The sequence below is a fragment of the Heterodontus francisci genome, chromosome 24 (genome assembly GCF_036365525.1).
Source record: "Heterodontus francisci isolate sHetFra1 chromosome 24, sHetFra1.hap1, whole genome shotgun sequence".
Lineage (NCBI taxonomy): Eukaryota > Metazoa > Chordata > Chondrichthyes > Heterodontiformes > Heterodontidae > Heterodontus > Heterodontus francisci.
The window spans coordinates 64,961,405-64,974,680 of record NC_090394.1 but is presented as its reverse complement, the minus strand read 5'-3'; the positions used below and the strand labels follow the sequence as shown (position 1 = coordinate 64,974,680).

At 41.1% G+C, this 13,276-nt stretch overlaps 1 protein-coding gene across 6 annotated transcripts in view; it reads left to right on the top strand.

Moving 5' to 3' along the window:
• The window catches only part of txndc11 (thioredoxin domain containing 11), a 96,573-nt gene that overhangs the window by 20,857 nt on the left and 62,440 nt on the right, over nt 1–13,276 (top strand). For 5 of the 6 annotated variants that reach the window (XM_068056417.1, XM_068056416.1, XM_068056418.1 and 2 more), the window contains one exon: nt 5,622–5,751. The exons of the other annotated variant lie outside the window; for it this stretch is intronic. In XM_068056417.1, the coding sequence (XP_067912518.1) occupies nt 5,622–5,751 (130 nt within the window). The remainder of the gene's footprint in view (nt 1–5,621; nt 5,752–13,276) is intronic. 6 annotated transcript variants of the gene reach the window in all.

Genomic DNA, 13,276 nt, shown 5'->3' with positions numbered 1-13,276 from the left:
TTCTGGGGGATAGTTCCACATGCACCAGTAATATGTCCAAGTGGCTCCTATTCCTGCGAAAGCTTGAATAGCTGGTGGTGGTCTCTTTCTTTGGTAGATGACATTACCACTGAAGATGATGCTGGCCTCCATGCACATTTGCTTTTAGTAGGGAATCATCTAACTAGCAATTGGGAAAACAAACTTTGGCTTTGTTCTTTCCCATCTCTTGCTTTCGCACCTATGAGTGCTGAAACTAATTGTTGTACCCCAGTACAGACTGAGGATTGAATCTGACACCATCATTATATGTGTGTGTGTGTGTGTGTGTGTGTGAGATGATTTTTATGTATGCTGGTAATGGAAATTGCATAATGCTCAGCTGAGAAATCAGCAGTGCTGGTCCCTTTTTTGTTTAAAGAGTCTTAAGGTTTTTTTTATTGGTATCTTTGCACAGCTGCTTACAATCCAGAAACCATTAGTTGAAAAATTCACTACTAAAAATGTTACTAGCAGTTTATGGTTATTTGAACAATGTGCAAGATGTAAGTCTGTCATAATATTACAGATGGCCTGTTTTATGGTTTTGTCTCAGTTGCTGCAATATTTGAATAACAAGTTGACTGTCAAATTAACAGGCCACCAAAGAGATTTTATTTGTAATCTCCTGAATTCCCAAGAGGAAGAATTACTAAAATGGCTGCAGACCAGAATAAGTTCTAAATTAGACTTTTTTTAAAAAAAAAAAAGCAATGTGCTCACACAGCAGGCAAATGCTGCAAAGGCAGGAAGGGAATGGGTGACCACCAGGTAGAGTAGAGGAAGGCAGACAGTGCAGGAGTCCCCTGTGGCCATCCCCCTCTCTAAAAGATATACCGCTTTGGATACTCTGGGAGATGGCTCAGGGGAAAGCAGCAAGAGCCAAGTTCATGGCACCATGGGTGGCTCTGCTGCACAGGAGGGGAAGAAGAAGAGTGGCAGGGCTATAGTGTTAAGGGATTCAATTGTAGGGGGAACAGACGGGTGTTTCTGCAGCTGCAGAAGACACTCCACGATGGTATGTTGCCTCCCTGGTGCAAGGGTCAAGGATGTCTCTGAGCGGTTGACAGGCATTCTGAGGGGGATGGGCGAGCAGTCACTTGTCGTGGTACATATCGGTACCAATGACGTAGGTTTAAAAAAAGGATGAGGTCCTACAAGCTGAATATAGGGAGTTAGGACGAAAATTAAAAAGTCGAACCTCAAAGGTAGGAATCTCAGGATTACTACCAGTGCCACGTGCTAGCGAGAACAGAAATAGCAGGATATATCAGATGAATATGTGGCTGGAGAAATGGTGTAGGGGGGAGGGATTCAGATTCCTGGGACGGTGGGACCAGTACAAGCTGGACAGGTTGCATCTGGGCAGGACCGGGACCAGTTTTCTCAGGGTAGGGGGTGGGGGTGGTGTGGAGGGTGTGGTGGTGGTGTTTGCTAGTGCTGTTGGGAAGGGTTTAAACTAGAATGGCAGGGGGATGGGAATCTGAACAGGGAAACAAGGATAGAAATGAAAGACAGAAAGGTAAGAAGCAAAAGTGGAAGGCAGAGAAAACAAGGGCGAGAAACAAATGGGGCCATAGTGCAAAATAAGCTAAGATGACTAACAATGTTAAAAAGACAAGTCGAAAGGCATTGTGTCTTAATGCGCAGAGCATTTGCAGTAAGATAGATGAATTAACAGCGCAAATAGATATAAACGGTTATGATTTAGTAGTGATTACGGAGACATAGCTGCAAGGTGACCAAGGATGGGAACTGAACATCCAGGGGTATTCAGTATTTAGGAAGGACAGGCAAAAAGGGAAAGGAGGTGGGGTAGTGTTGTTAGTAAAGGAGGAAATCAATGCAGTAGTGAGGAAGGATATTGGCTCGGAAAATCATGATGTGGAATCTGTATGGGTAGAGCTAAGAAGCACCAAGGGGCAGAAGACGTTGGGGGTTGTCTATAGGCCCCCAAACAGTAGTGGAGATGTAAGGGATGGCATTAAACAGGAATTTAGAGATGCCTGCAATAAGGGTGCAACTGTAATCAAGGGTGACATTAATCTACATATAGATTGGTCAAACCAAATTAGCAATAATACTGTAGAGGAGGAATTCTTGAAGTGTTTAACGCGAAGGTTTTTTAGACCAATACGTTGAGGAACCAACTAGAGAACACGATATCCTAGACTGGGTATTGTGCAATGAGAAAGGATTAATTAACAATCTTGTTGTGTGGGGTCCTTTGGGGAGGAGCGACCATAACATGATAGAATTCTTCATTAAGATGGAGAGTGAAGTAGTTGAATCCGAAACTAGGGTCCTGATTCTAAATAAAGGAAACGATGAAGGTATGAGGCACAAGTTGGCAATGGTGGACTGGGGAACTTTACTAAAAGGGTTGACGGTGGATAAGCAATGGATAATATTTAAAGAACGTGTGCATGAATTACAACAATTATTCATTCCTGTATGGCGCAAAAATAAAACTGGAAAGGTGGCTCAAATGTGGCTTACAAAAGAAATTAGGGATAGTATTAGATCCAAAGATGAGGCATATAAAATTGCCAGAAAAAACAGCAAGTCTGAGGATTGAGAGCAGTTTAGAATTCAGCAAAGGAGGACAAAGAGATTGATTAAGCGGAGGGAAATCGACTGTGAGAGTAAACTTGTGGGAAACATAAAAACTGACTGTAAAAGCTTCTATAAATATGTGAAGAGAAAGATTAGTGAAACCAAATGTAGGTCCCTTACAGTCAAACAGGGGAAATTATAATGGGGAACTAAGAAATGGCAGAACAATTAAACACATACTTTGGTTCTGTCTTCACAAAGGAGGACACAAATAACCTCCCAGAAATGTTAGGGAACCAGGGGTCTATTGAGAGGGAGGAACTGAAGGAAATCAGTACTAGTTTAAAAAAAAATAGTGCTAGGGAAATTAATGGGGTTAAAGGCTGACAAATCCCCAGGGCCTGATAATCTGCATCCCAGAGTACTAAAGGAAGTGGCCCTGGAAATAGTCGATGCATTGGTGGTCATCTTCCAAAATTCTATAGACTCTGGAGCAGTTCCTACAGATTGGAGGGTGGCAAATGTAACCCCACTATTTTTTTTTTAAAAAGGAGGGAGAGAAAAAACAGGGAACTACAGACCAGTGAGCCTTACATCAGTAGTGGGGAAAATGCTAGAGTCTATTATAAAGGATGTGATAGCAGAACACCTGGAAAGCATAAACGGGATTGGGCAAAGTCAGCATGGGTTTACGAAAAGGAAATTATGCTTAACAAATCTACTGGAGTTTTTTGAGGATGTAATTAGTAGAATAGATAAGGGTCAACCAGTGGATGTGGTGTATTTGCATTTTCAGAAAGCTTTTGATAAGGTCCCACATAAGAGGTTAGTGTGCAAAATTAAAACACAGGGGATTGGGGGTAATATACTGGCATGGATTGAGAATTGGTTGACTGACAGGAAACAGAGAGGAGGAATAAACGGGTCTTTTTCTGGGTGGCAGGCAGTCACTAGTGGGGTACCGCAGGGCTCAGTGCTTGGGCCCCAGCTATTCATAATGTATATTAATAACTTGGGTGAGGGAACTAAAATGTAACATTTCCAAGCGTGCAGACGACACAAAGCTGGGGGGAAAGTGAGCTGTGAAGAGGATGCAAAGAGGTTCCAATATGATTTGGACAAGTTGGGTCAGTGGGCAAATGCTTGACAGATGCCGTATAACGTGGACGGCGCAGTGGTTAGCACCGCAGCCTCACAGCTCCAGCGATCCGGGTTCGATTCTGGGTACTGCCTGTGTGGAGTTTACAAGTTCTCCCTGTGTCTGCTTGGGTTTCCTCCAGGTGCTCTGGTTTCCTCCCACATGCCAAAGACTTGCAGGTTGATAGGTAAATTGGCCATTATAAATTGCCCCTAGTATAGGTAGGTGGTAGGGAAATATAGGGGCAGGTGGGGATGTGGTAGGAATATGGGATTAATGTAGGATTAGTATAAATGGGTGGTTGATGGTTGGCACAGACTCGGTGGGCCGAAGGGCCTGTTTCAGTGCTGTATCTCTAAACTAAACTAAACTAAAAAATAGGAGGTTATCCACTTTGGTTGTAAAAACAGAAAGGCAAATTATTATCTGAATGGTGATAGATTGGGAAAGGGGGAGGTGCAATGAGACCTGGGTGTCCTTGTACACCAGTCGCTGAAAGCAAGCCTTCAGGTGCAGCAAGCAATTAGGAAGGCGAATGGTATGTTGACCTTCATTGCAAGAGGATTTGAGTACAAGAGCAAGGATGTCTTACTGCAGTTATACAGGGCCTTGGTGAGACCACATCTGGAGTAGTGTACAGTTTTGGTCTCCTTATCTGAGGAAGGATGTTCTTGCCATGGAGGGAGTGCAAAGAAGATTTACTAGGCTGATTTCTGGGATGGCAGGATTGACGAAAGAGGAGAGATTGGGTTGACTAGGCCAATATTCACTGGAGTTTAGAAGAATGAGAGGGGATCTCATAAAAACCGATAAAATTCTAACTGGAGTAGACAGGCTAGATGCAGGGAGGATGTTCCCGATGACTGGGGAGTCCAGAACCAGGGGTCACAGTCTCCAGATACGGGGTATGCCATTTAGAACCGAGATGAGAAACTTCTTCACCAAGGGTGGTGAACCTGTGGAATTCTGTACCGCAGAAGGCAGTGGAGGCTAAATCATTAAATATATTCAGGAAGGAGATAGATATATTTCTTAATGCCAAAGGGATCAAGGGATATGGGGAGAAAGCGGGAACAGGGTACTGAATTAGACAATCAGCCATGATCTTTTTTGAATGGCGCTGCAGGCCTGAAGGGCCAAATGGCCTACTCCTGCTCCTATTTTCTATATTTCTATGAAGCTAGTTATAAAATGTTCAGATTAGCAAATTGCATTTTTTACATTTAAGAGTTCTGGATGGCACATGAAATTTAGACACAATCTTTAAACTTCTGGATTTGCTTTGTGTCAGTCACCCCTCCCGATTGTAGGGATCTCAACCAAAATTTAATTTGTGTTTTAAACCAGTGCAAGAAGGTTGACCACACTAAACTGGTAAGTCTATTGAAACTCCACAAAGATGGTTGGTGTTGGCAAAGGACATACCACACTGGTGCAGTAGGAGGTGTTCAAGCTTGATAACTATAAGGCATATTATGATGGTGGTATGAAAGGATCTTTATCTTGCATCTAACCTAGTGCCAGATACTACCAATGGGTTTTTTTCTTAATCCATTTAGTCTTGGCATCTTTCAACTTGAGCACTAAATCTCCTCCTCCCATGCTATTTTTACTGAGTGGACTTTATTAATTTTAGATGTGCAAGCATTCATTTAAGGGTTAACAGAAAAATCCTCCATCAAAGTAAGTTACCCTCAAGTTTGTTGGTAGCTCATAATGATTTTCTGGTGTTTTGAAACTTGTGGGCAGGTAAATTCTCGTAGTGGTGGTTTTTCTGGCTGAGATGTTTGTGTTGGCCAGGAATGTACATAGGAAAGTTATCTGTCCCTGGTTGTTCTGTTTGAGGATGGATGTTAGCCTCCATAATATAATCACAGTTAATGGACTTTTTTTTTTTTTGGCATGCTAGGTTTGGCCCTATTGAATACAAAGGCCCTCTTACAGCTGCCTACATTCATAATTTCATTCGACGAGTAATGAGTCCACTTCAATACATCTCAACTCATTCTATCTTGTTGGATTTTCTATCGCATTATGAGGTTGGTACTTCTATTTTTATATGGGCATGGGAGGAAACCTGGTTCCCTGTTTGTTTTGGTTTTAGAGATAAGCTATCAATAACTGAGCTTCTGTGTATGTGCAGTATCTCTCGGCTGTGTAGATTTCTTCAGCTGACACTCCAGTGCAATACTGTTGGAAATGTTAAATCAAGTGGATGAAGACCCCATGGCATTATTTAAAGAGCAGCATTCTCCTGGTGATCAGGCCAACAGTTTTCCTCTAACATCACTATCGGTGGACTAGTCAGTTCAAAAGCAAATTAACTTTTGTGGTTTCCTGACCGATATGATTGGGTACCATAAGTCCCCCCAATCCCGCCTTACTGTCCAAGATAGGCTTTTTTTTTTGGTACTTTTTTGTTTTGTTTCCAAAAGCAATGTTTTTATTTGATTCTGCACTTTTTAAAATAAATGTTCGTACCAGAGGCTTTCCACCATGGTACTATACTGTTTTTACCATATCTGGGTGGAATAATTACAGAAATTAACAATATGCAAAGTTTATTTGAGGGAAGATTTCACTAAAACTGACTTTGTGCTTTTAAATAAAACAGTTTTCCGTGAATGTTTATCTTGCACTGTTCCAGAGCCAATATTTTAAAGGGAGAGAAAAAAAATGTTTTGTACTTGTGTATTTGCATCTTGCAACAATAGTGCCAGATTGTCTGGAGTCTGCAGAATGCTGTATTTAAAAGAAATAATGACTGCTCTCCAAGTGGACGTTCCCACTTTGTAAAGACCAGTTTTAATTTAATTCGCTTTTGAAATTTGATACTCATGTTCTCTGTGTGCTTTTTAAATAAAGAACTTGACATTTATATAGCACCTTTCACAACCTCGGGATACCCCAATATAATAAAAGCAAAATACTGCGGATGCTGGAAATCTGAAACAAAAACAAGAAATGCTGGAATCACTCAGCAGGTCTGGCAGTATCTGTGGAATACCCCAAAGTGGGGTACCCCAAAGTGTTTTTATAAGCAATTAAGTATTTTGAAATGTAATCACTGTTGTAATATAGGAAAGTCGACTGTTAACTTGCACACAGCAAGATCCCACAAACAGCAGTGAAATAAAGGATCAGACCACCTGATTGTGTTTGTTTTTTTTTAAAGTGTTGCTTTATGGATAAATGTTGGTCAGGACACTGGGATAACTCCCTAGTTCTTCTGAAATAGTACTGAGATCATTTCTTAAGACCACCTGGAAGGGCAAACAAGGCCTCGGTTTAAGTCTTGGATAATTCATGCTGACACCTCATTGAAGTATTGGTGAGTAAGTTGCATTGTCTGAAGTGCCTTTCGGATGCAACATCAAGCTGACGCCCCATCTGCCTTTTTGAGATGGGTGGTACAAGGTTCTGTGGTACTATTTGAAGATGCAGTTCTCCTGATGTCCTGGCCAACATTCCTCCCTCAATCAGTACTACCAAAAAACAGTTTAACTGGTCATTTATCTTGCTTGCTGTTTGTGGGATCTTGGTGTGCACATATTCTCTATTGTATTTGTGTGCGTAACAACAATATAACTCACTGGATGTGAAGCAATTTGGGATGTCCTGAAGATGTGATGAGTGACTGTAGAAATTAGAGTTTGTTACATAATGTAATCATCTTATTCAGTATGTAATTTTGAAGAAATCAAGCGGTACTTTCCTACCTGCCTGCTTAGCTTCCACTACTTTTACCAATCATAGTGACTTTCTCTCAGGCACTTGTATGAGTTCTATAAAATGAAGACAAGATTTTTCTAAAAATCTACCTCCGAGGACTGAACATTAATTAAGTCTGAGTTTCGGGGTTGCTCTGCATGTTCCAGGCTATCATGGATATGATAGGGTGTAATTACTGACCTTTTATGTTGAATGCATCCTGTATCCAAGGTATTGCTGAATGATATCTAGGACTACAAAATTTAAAAAAAAATCCAATCTGAAATTGTAAAATTAGGTGCTTTGGTATACACACTGTTTTAAAGTGTATGCATAATTTAAAAATGTGCCAAAGCAGTAACAGATGCAATTTTAACATTAAATTTCCCTGTTGACCACAAGGGGGAGGTCAACCATCAAAACAATACAGCACCGAGATAAAACTGGACTTCTAAAGTCATAAATCTGTGTAGTTATAATGGAGCTGTTTTTTTCCCCTGAATGAAATATTTACCACCAGCTCGTTGATTACTGAATTGGTTTGGAATCTGTAAAATAAAATGAGAATTGAATTTGACATCGATTAGTGGCTCAAATGTGTTGCAAACCAAAATACGGTAGCTATTATTATTTCTACATGGCACGTCCGTCTGTCTTAATAGATTGCAAGATGTTGCTTGCAGGGATAATCTTTCTGACCAGGCAGAGCTGAAATTAAGCTCCAGAAGATAGCAAGACAAGTTCCTCATTTCTGTGCTGTAGCCTTTTGTCAAGGAGGATTTTCTCTATATTAAAATAGGGATCTGATATCCCATAGAGGAATTGGACCCAAGCTATGAAAACTTTAGTTTTTACATTGGCCCTAAAGGCCTTTTTTGGTGCTGGTTACCTCCTTTGGGAGCGTTTAGCTGCTTTTATATTGGTTGTCTTATAATTTCATGTTCTGGGAGTGCTGGTGTTTTGCTATTAATTTTGCACAGTATGCAGTATACTCAATTTACAGGTTATGGAAAACTGGTTTAACAACATAAATGCCAAGCGTCTGTTCTTTGATTGCTGGGCTTAGAGTTTGAATTAAAACAAAAATCTAAAGGCAGCATTTTAATCATTTCCCTTGATAGCATGGAAATCACAATTGCCTTTCATCCAAAGGCTTTGAGGTCCATCCGAAGACTTAGCTTTCAGCAGTACCTGTGGAGACAGCAGTAATTTATTTACAGCTCTGCCATTGATTCTGGAGTTTCTGTCAATGGCAGTGATGTAAATTGGAGAGGATATCAAGGGTTAGAGTAAGATTGGCTGTAGTAATGTTGTCGAAATTTAGGAAAATGGATTGCTCATTATGTGATTGCTTAGAAGAAAGTTAGAAATTGGAGCGCACCTTGCATTACAAGAAAAATTACAATTGCTTAACATTAAAAGGTATTGACCAAACCTCTTGTGTGGGTCTTTTAATTCATTACAGTTAGTCTCACTTTGACTGCTCTCAGGGTTTCTTACAGACTCTGATCAACTTTTGAAAGAACAAAATCTAAATTGACTGTTCACTTTTAGTGAACATAGAAAATGCCACTTGCTTGCTCTGTTATTACTCTGAAATGTCAGGTGTCGTCGACAGTGCTATCAAGTGGCACTTGCATAGTCTGCTCAGTTTATGGTCTGCCAGGGCCACTCAGGTCCTGACCATATTTGGGCAAAGGCTGTAATGAGGACAAAAGCGCTGAACTCAAGAGGTGAGGTGAGAGTGACTGCCCTTGACATCAAGGCAGTATTTGTCAGAGTATGGCATCAAAGAGCCCTAGCAAAACTGGAGTCAATGGGAATCAGGGTAAAAACTCTCCACTACTTGGAATCATACCTAGCATAATGGAAGATGGCTGTGGTTGTTGGAGGCCAATCATCTCAGCTCCAGGATATCACTGTAGGAGTTCCTCAGGATAGTGTCCTAGGCCCAACCATCTTCAGCTGCTTAATCAATGGCCTTCCTTTAATCATAAGGTCAGAAGTGGGGATGCTTGCTGATTACACCATTCGCAACTTCTCAGATACTGAAGCAGTCCGTGTAGATATGCAACAAGACCTGGACAATATCCAGGCTTGGCCTGATGTGGGGCGTGAATGTTACTTGCCACTTAAGTGCTAGGCAATGACCATCTCAAACAAGAGAGAATCTAACCATCTCCTCTTGACATTCAATGGCATTACGATTGCTGAATCCCACACTATCAACATCCTGGGCGTTACCATTGACTGGAAACTAAACTAGAGTAGCCATATAAATACCATGGCTACAAGAGCAGGTCAGAGGCTAGGAAACCTGTGGCAAGTAACTCACCTGACTCTCCGAAGCCTGTCCACCATCTACACGGCACAAATCAGGAGTACTCTTCACTTGCCTGGATGGGTGCACCTCCAACAACACCCAAGAAGCTCGACGCCATCCAGGACCAAGCAAACTGCTTGATTGGCACCCCATCCACAATATTCACTCCCTTCAGCACTGATGCACAGTGGCAGCAGTGTGTACCATCTACAAGATGCAATGCACCAATGCTCCTTAGACAGCACCTTCCAAACCCGCGACCTCTACCAACTGGAAGGACAAGCGCAGCAGCTGTATGGGAACACCGCCACCTGCAAGTTCCCCTCCAAGCCACACACCATCCTGACTTGGAACTATATCGCCGTGCCTTCACTGTCGCTGGGACAAAATCCTGGAACTCTCTTCCTAACAGCACTTTTGGTGTACCTACCCCACATGGACTGCAGCGGTTCACGAATACGGCTAGCCACCACCTTCACAAGGGCAATTAGGGATAGACAATACATGCTGGTTTAGCCAGTGCGCCCTCATCTCATGAATGAATTAAGAAAAAAAAGAAATCTTGGTGACAAAAACAGCTACATTGTGGGTGTGTGAAATGTCATGGACATTATTATGTTTCACTAAGAAACCAGTAACAATACCTCAGATCTACTGTTTTGTAACTTTAAATCTGTGTAACAGAGCGCTACCTTTTGTATGTGCCATTTCACTGGCAACTGCTAACTAATCTGCTTTGTTGTTGGTCTGAGTAGCTGAAACTAGCTTGTGACCCAATTTTGCAAGAATTAAAAAGAAATGACTTAAGGTGGATACAGTGCTTTCATAACAGCAATTTGGCTGGAGAGGCAACAGAGGCATCAAAATTTAGGTAAAGAATATCATCATAAACTAACTTAATTTATTATTTATTAAGAATGGCAGTGCAGGAAGGGACAGTGATGTGTGGTTCCCACAAGATGTGGAAGTTTGAAATAGCCAATGTAAACTCGGACTAACGGATTTGTGGAAAGTGTCTCTAAAAGAGATTTTTTTGAACTTTGGGTCTCAGGATTTGATGGGGAGTGGGAAATAATCTGACCCAATAGGGATGGACTGAAGTTTCTGCAGCAACAGTCTTTTTGAGGGTAGTCACCAGACTGAAAGATGGGGAGGAGGTAGTAGTGGTGAAAGAGCAGTGACTGTCCGCAGGCCAAAAAAAGTGAGGTGGGACAGGCTACAGCAGGGACCTCCCTGAGCAGTTGACCTCATATAGCAAAGTACTATGGAGGCTGGAAATCTGAAATAAAAAGCCGAAAATGCTGGAAATACTCAGCAGTTCGGGCAGCATCTGTGGAGAAACAGTTAAGGTTTCAGGTCATTAAAGATTTGTCAATTCACAGTTGGCCTGTTGTGCCCCTGCAGGCCCTTATGGAAGAGCCGTCAAATTTAGTCAGCTGTTTCCCCATAAATCCACAAATTAGTTCTTAGAGAAGAGAAGGTTAAGAGGAGATTTGATGGAGATCTTCAAAATCAAGAGGGGTCTGGACATATTAGAAAAGGAGAAATGGTTCCCGGTTGTGAACTGGAGGACGCTGATTTAAGGTGATTGACAAAAGAATCAGAAGTGACATGAGGAAAATACATTTTTATGCAGTGAATGGTTGGGATCTGGAATGCACTGCCTGATGGTGAATCTGCCTCCACCGCAATCATGGCTTTCAAAAGGGAATTAGATAATTACCTGAAGAGAGAAGATTTGCAGGGCCATGAGGAAAAGGCAGGGAGTGGGACTAGGTGTTGCTCTTGCAGAGAGCTAGCTTGGACATGATGGGCCAAATGGCCTCCTTCTGTGCTGTAACCATTCTATGATTCCCTGATTGTAGGATTTTGTAGTTAGTGGAAGGGTATGGAAGCGAGAAACCAGAATGTTTAAAGGATTGGATTGAAGACTGATTGCATAAATTGGCATGTACTCACTGGAAAAATGAGTTGAAATGCAATTGCTGCTTTAGGATTCTAAAAGTACTAGGTAATGTAGACCATGACTGGCTGTATCACCTTATCCAGAAAGGTAGACCCAAAGGACAAAGCACTTGCAGGGAGGCTAAATTCAAACCCCCATCTGTGGAAAACATTTCAGTGAGTGAGTGGTAAACCTATGAAACAGGATCCCTGTAGCGATGGTGGAAACAGATAGTATTGATTCATATTTGGTCACATCGTATTTGAGTGATCTTGAGATGTAAGTGCACCATGCTTGAGAGGAACCACTGACTTTGGACCTTAGTTAGAAAAACCTTCCACTACAGAGTTTCCTCACTTTGTTTTTGTGTCTGTTGTAGACTAATGGGGATTGACTGCCATGATGAGTCAACAACTCCATTTTATCATTGTATCAAATGACTATTGAGATGATAGAAGCTGAACGAGGTACACAGTGTTTTTTTTTTGTCCAGCAATTATTATCTTGTCTCTAGGAAAGAGCTTGTTTCTCAGAAAGGAAGTGTCGTCTTCAAAATGCAGCCTCAGTTAGGTAGTATAGGGATGGCATTGAAACGACCACCATAACCAACTCCTAACTAGTATATGGATTTCGTATTCCATTAGTATTGACTTTACCAGACCTGTGTGGAGTATTTTCTCCACTAATAGGTATGACATCCAAATTTATATTCATCATCAAAGCAGCACTTCATATAAAAGGGACTTGTATGATAAGCCAGATTTAATATCAGATTTCACCTGTGTTGACTGCCTCTGATCGCTGCCATCTGCCATACTGACAAATTAATTACTGAATCAAGTTTCCTGTGCATCTTAATTGTCTTCAAAAGCAATTGTTAATTTTGTATTTCTGTTTCAAAACAATTCTAGAAAGTTCAGTAAAGTTAGCAAGTTGGCTCCCAGTATTTCAAAGTCAATAATTATAATTATAATTGGCAGGTTACATTCAGAGCTGCAGTCTTTTTGGAATGTTAGCCTATTGGCTGATTATGTTTTGATTCCTCTGTTTGCCATTGTACCTTAATTTGACTGAGCTGGCATTGGGATGTTTTGAAAACTTCAGTGATGAATTGTAGCTTTTATACTGCGATTAAATATCTATATTGAACATGCATTGTGAATGAGCAGATGGTGACCCTCAGATTTGTATACAGGCAAATCAAGTTTAAGAAAAAAAAGCGATTATTGAGACTGCTAATATTTCTATGTAAGTAGCAATGTTAGTTTAGCTGTAATTTACAGTAGGCGTCACAAAAATTTATTGGCATTTGCAAAATGTTATGTCCCAGTGGACCAAATATTTTGGATAACTACAGCCTCCTTTTTGATTTATTGGGCTTTCATTTAACCCTGACACTAATCACATCAGGAAAATAGTTGAAATTCTAATTTTGGTTTCAGGTACAAAGGGAGACAATGCTATCACTAGTAATGTTGCATGATTATAAAAATAGGTATTTCCTCCCCTCTGCCCCAGCCCTATTTACAGATATTTGTTTTAATAAACTGGTGATCTCTGCCTGCAAGGTTCACATTGGATCATG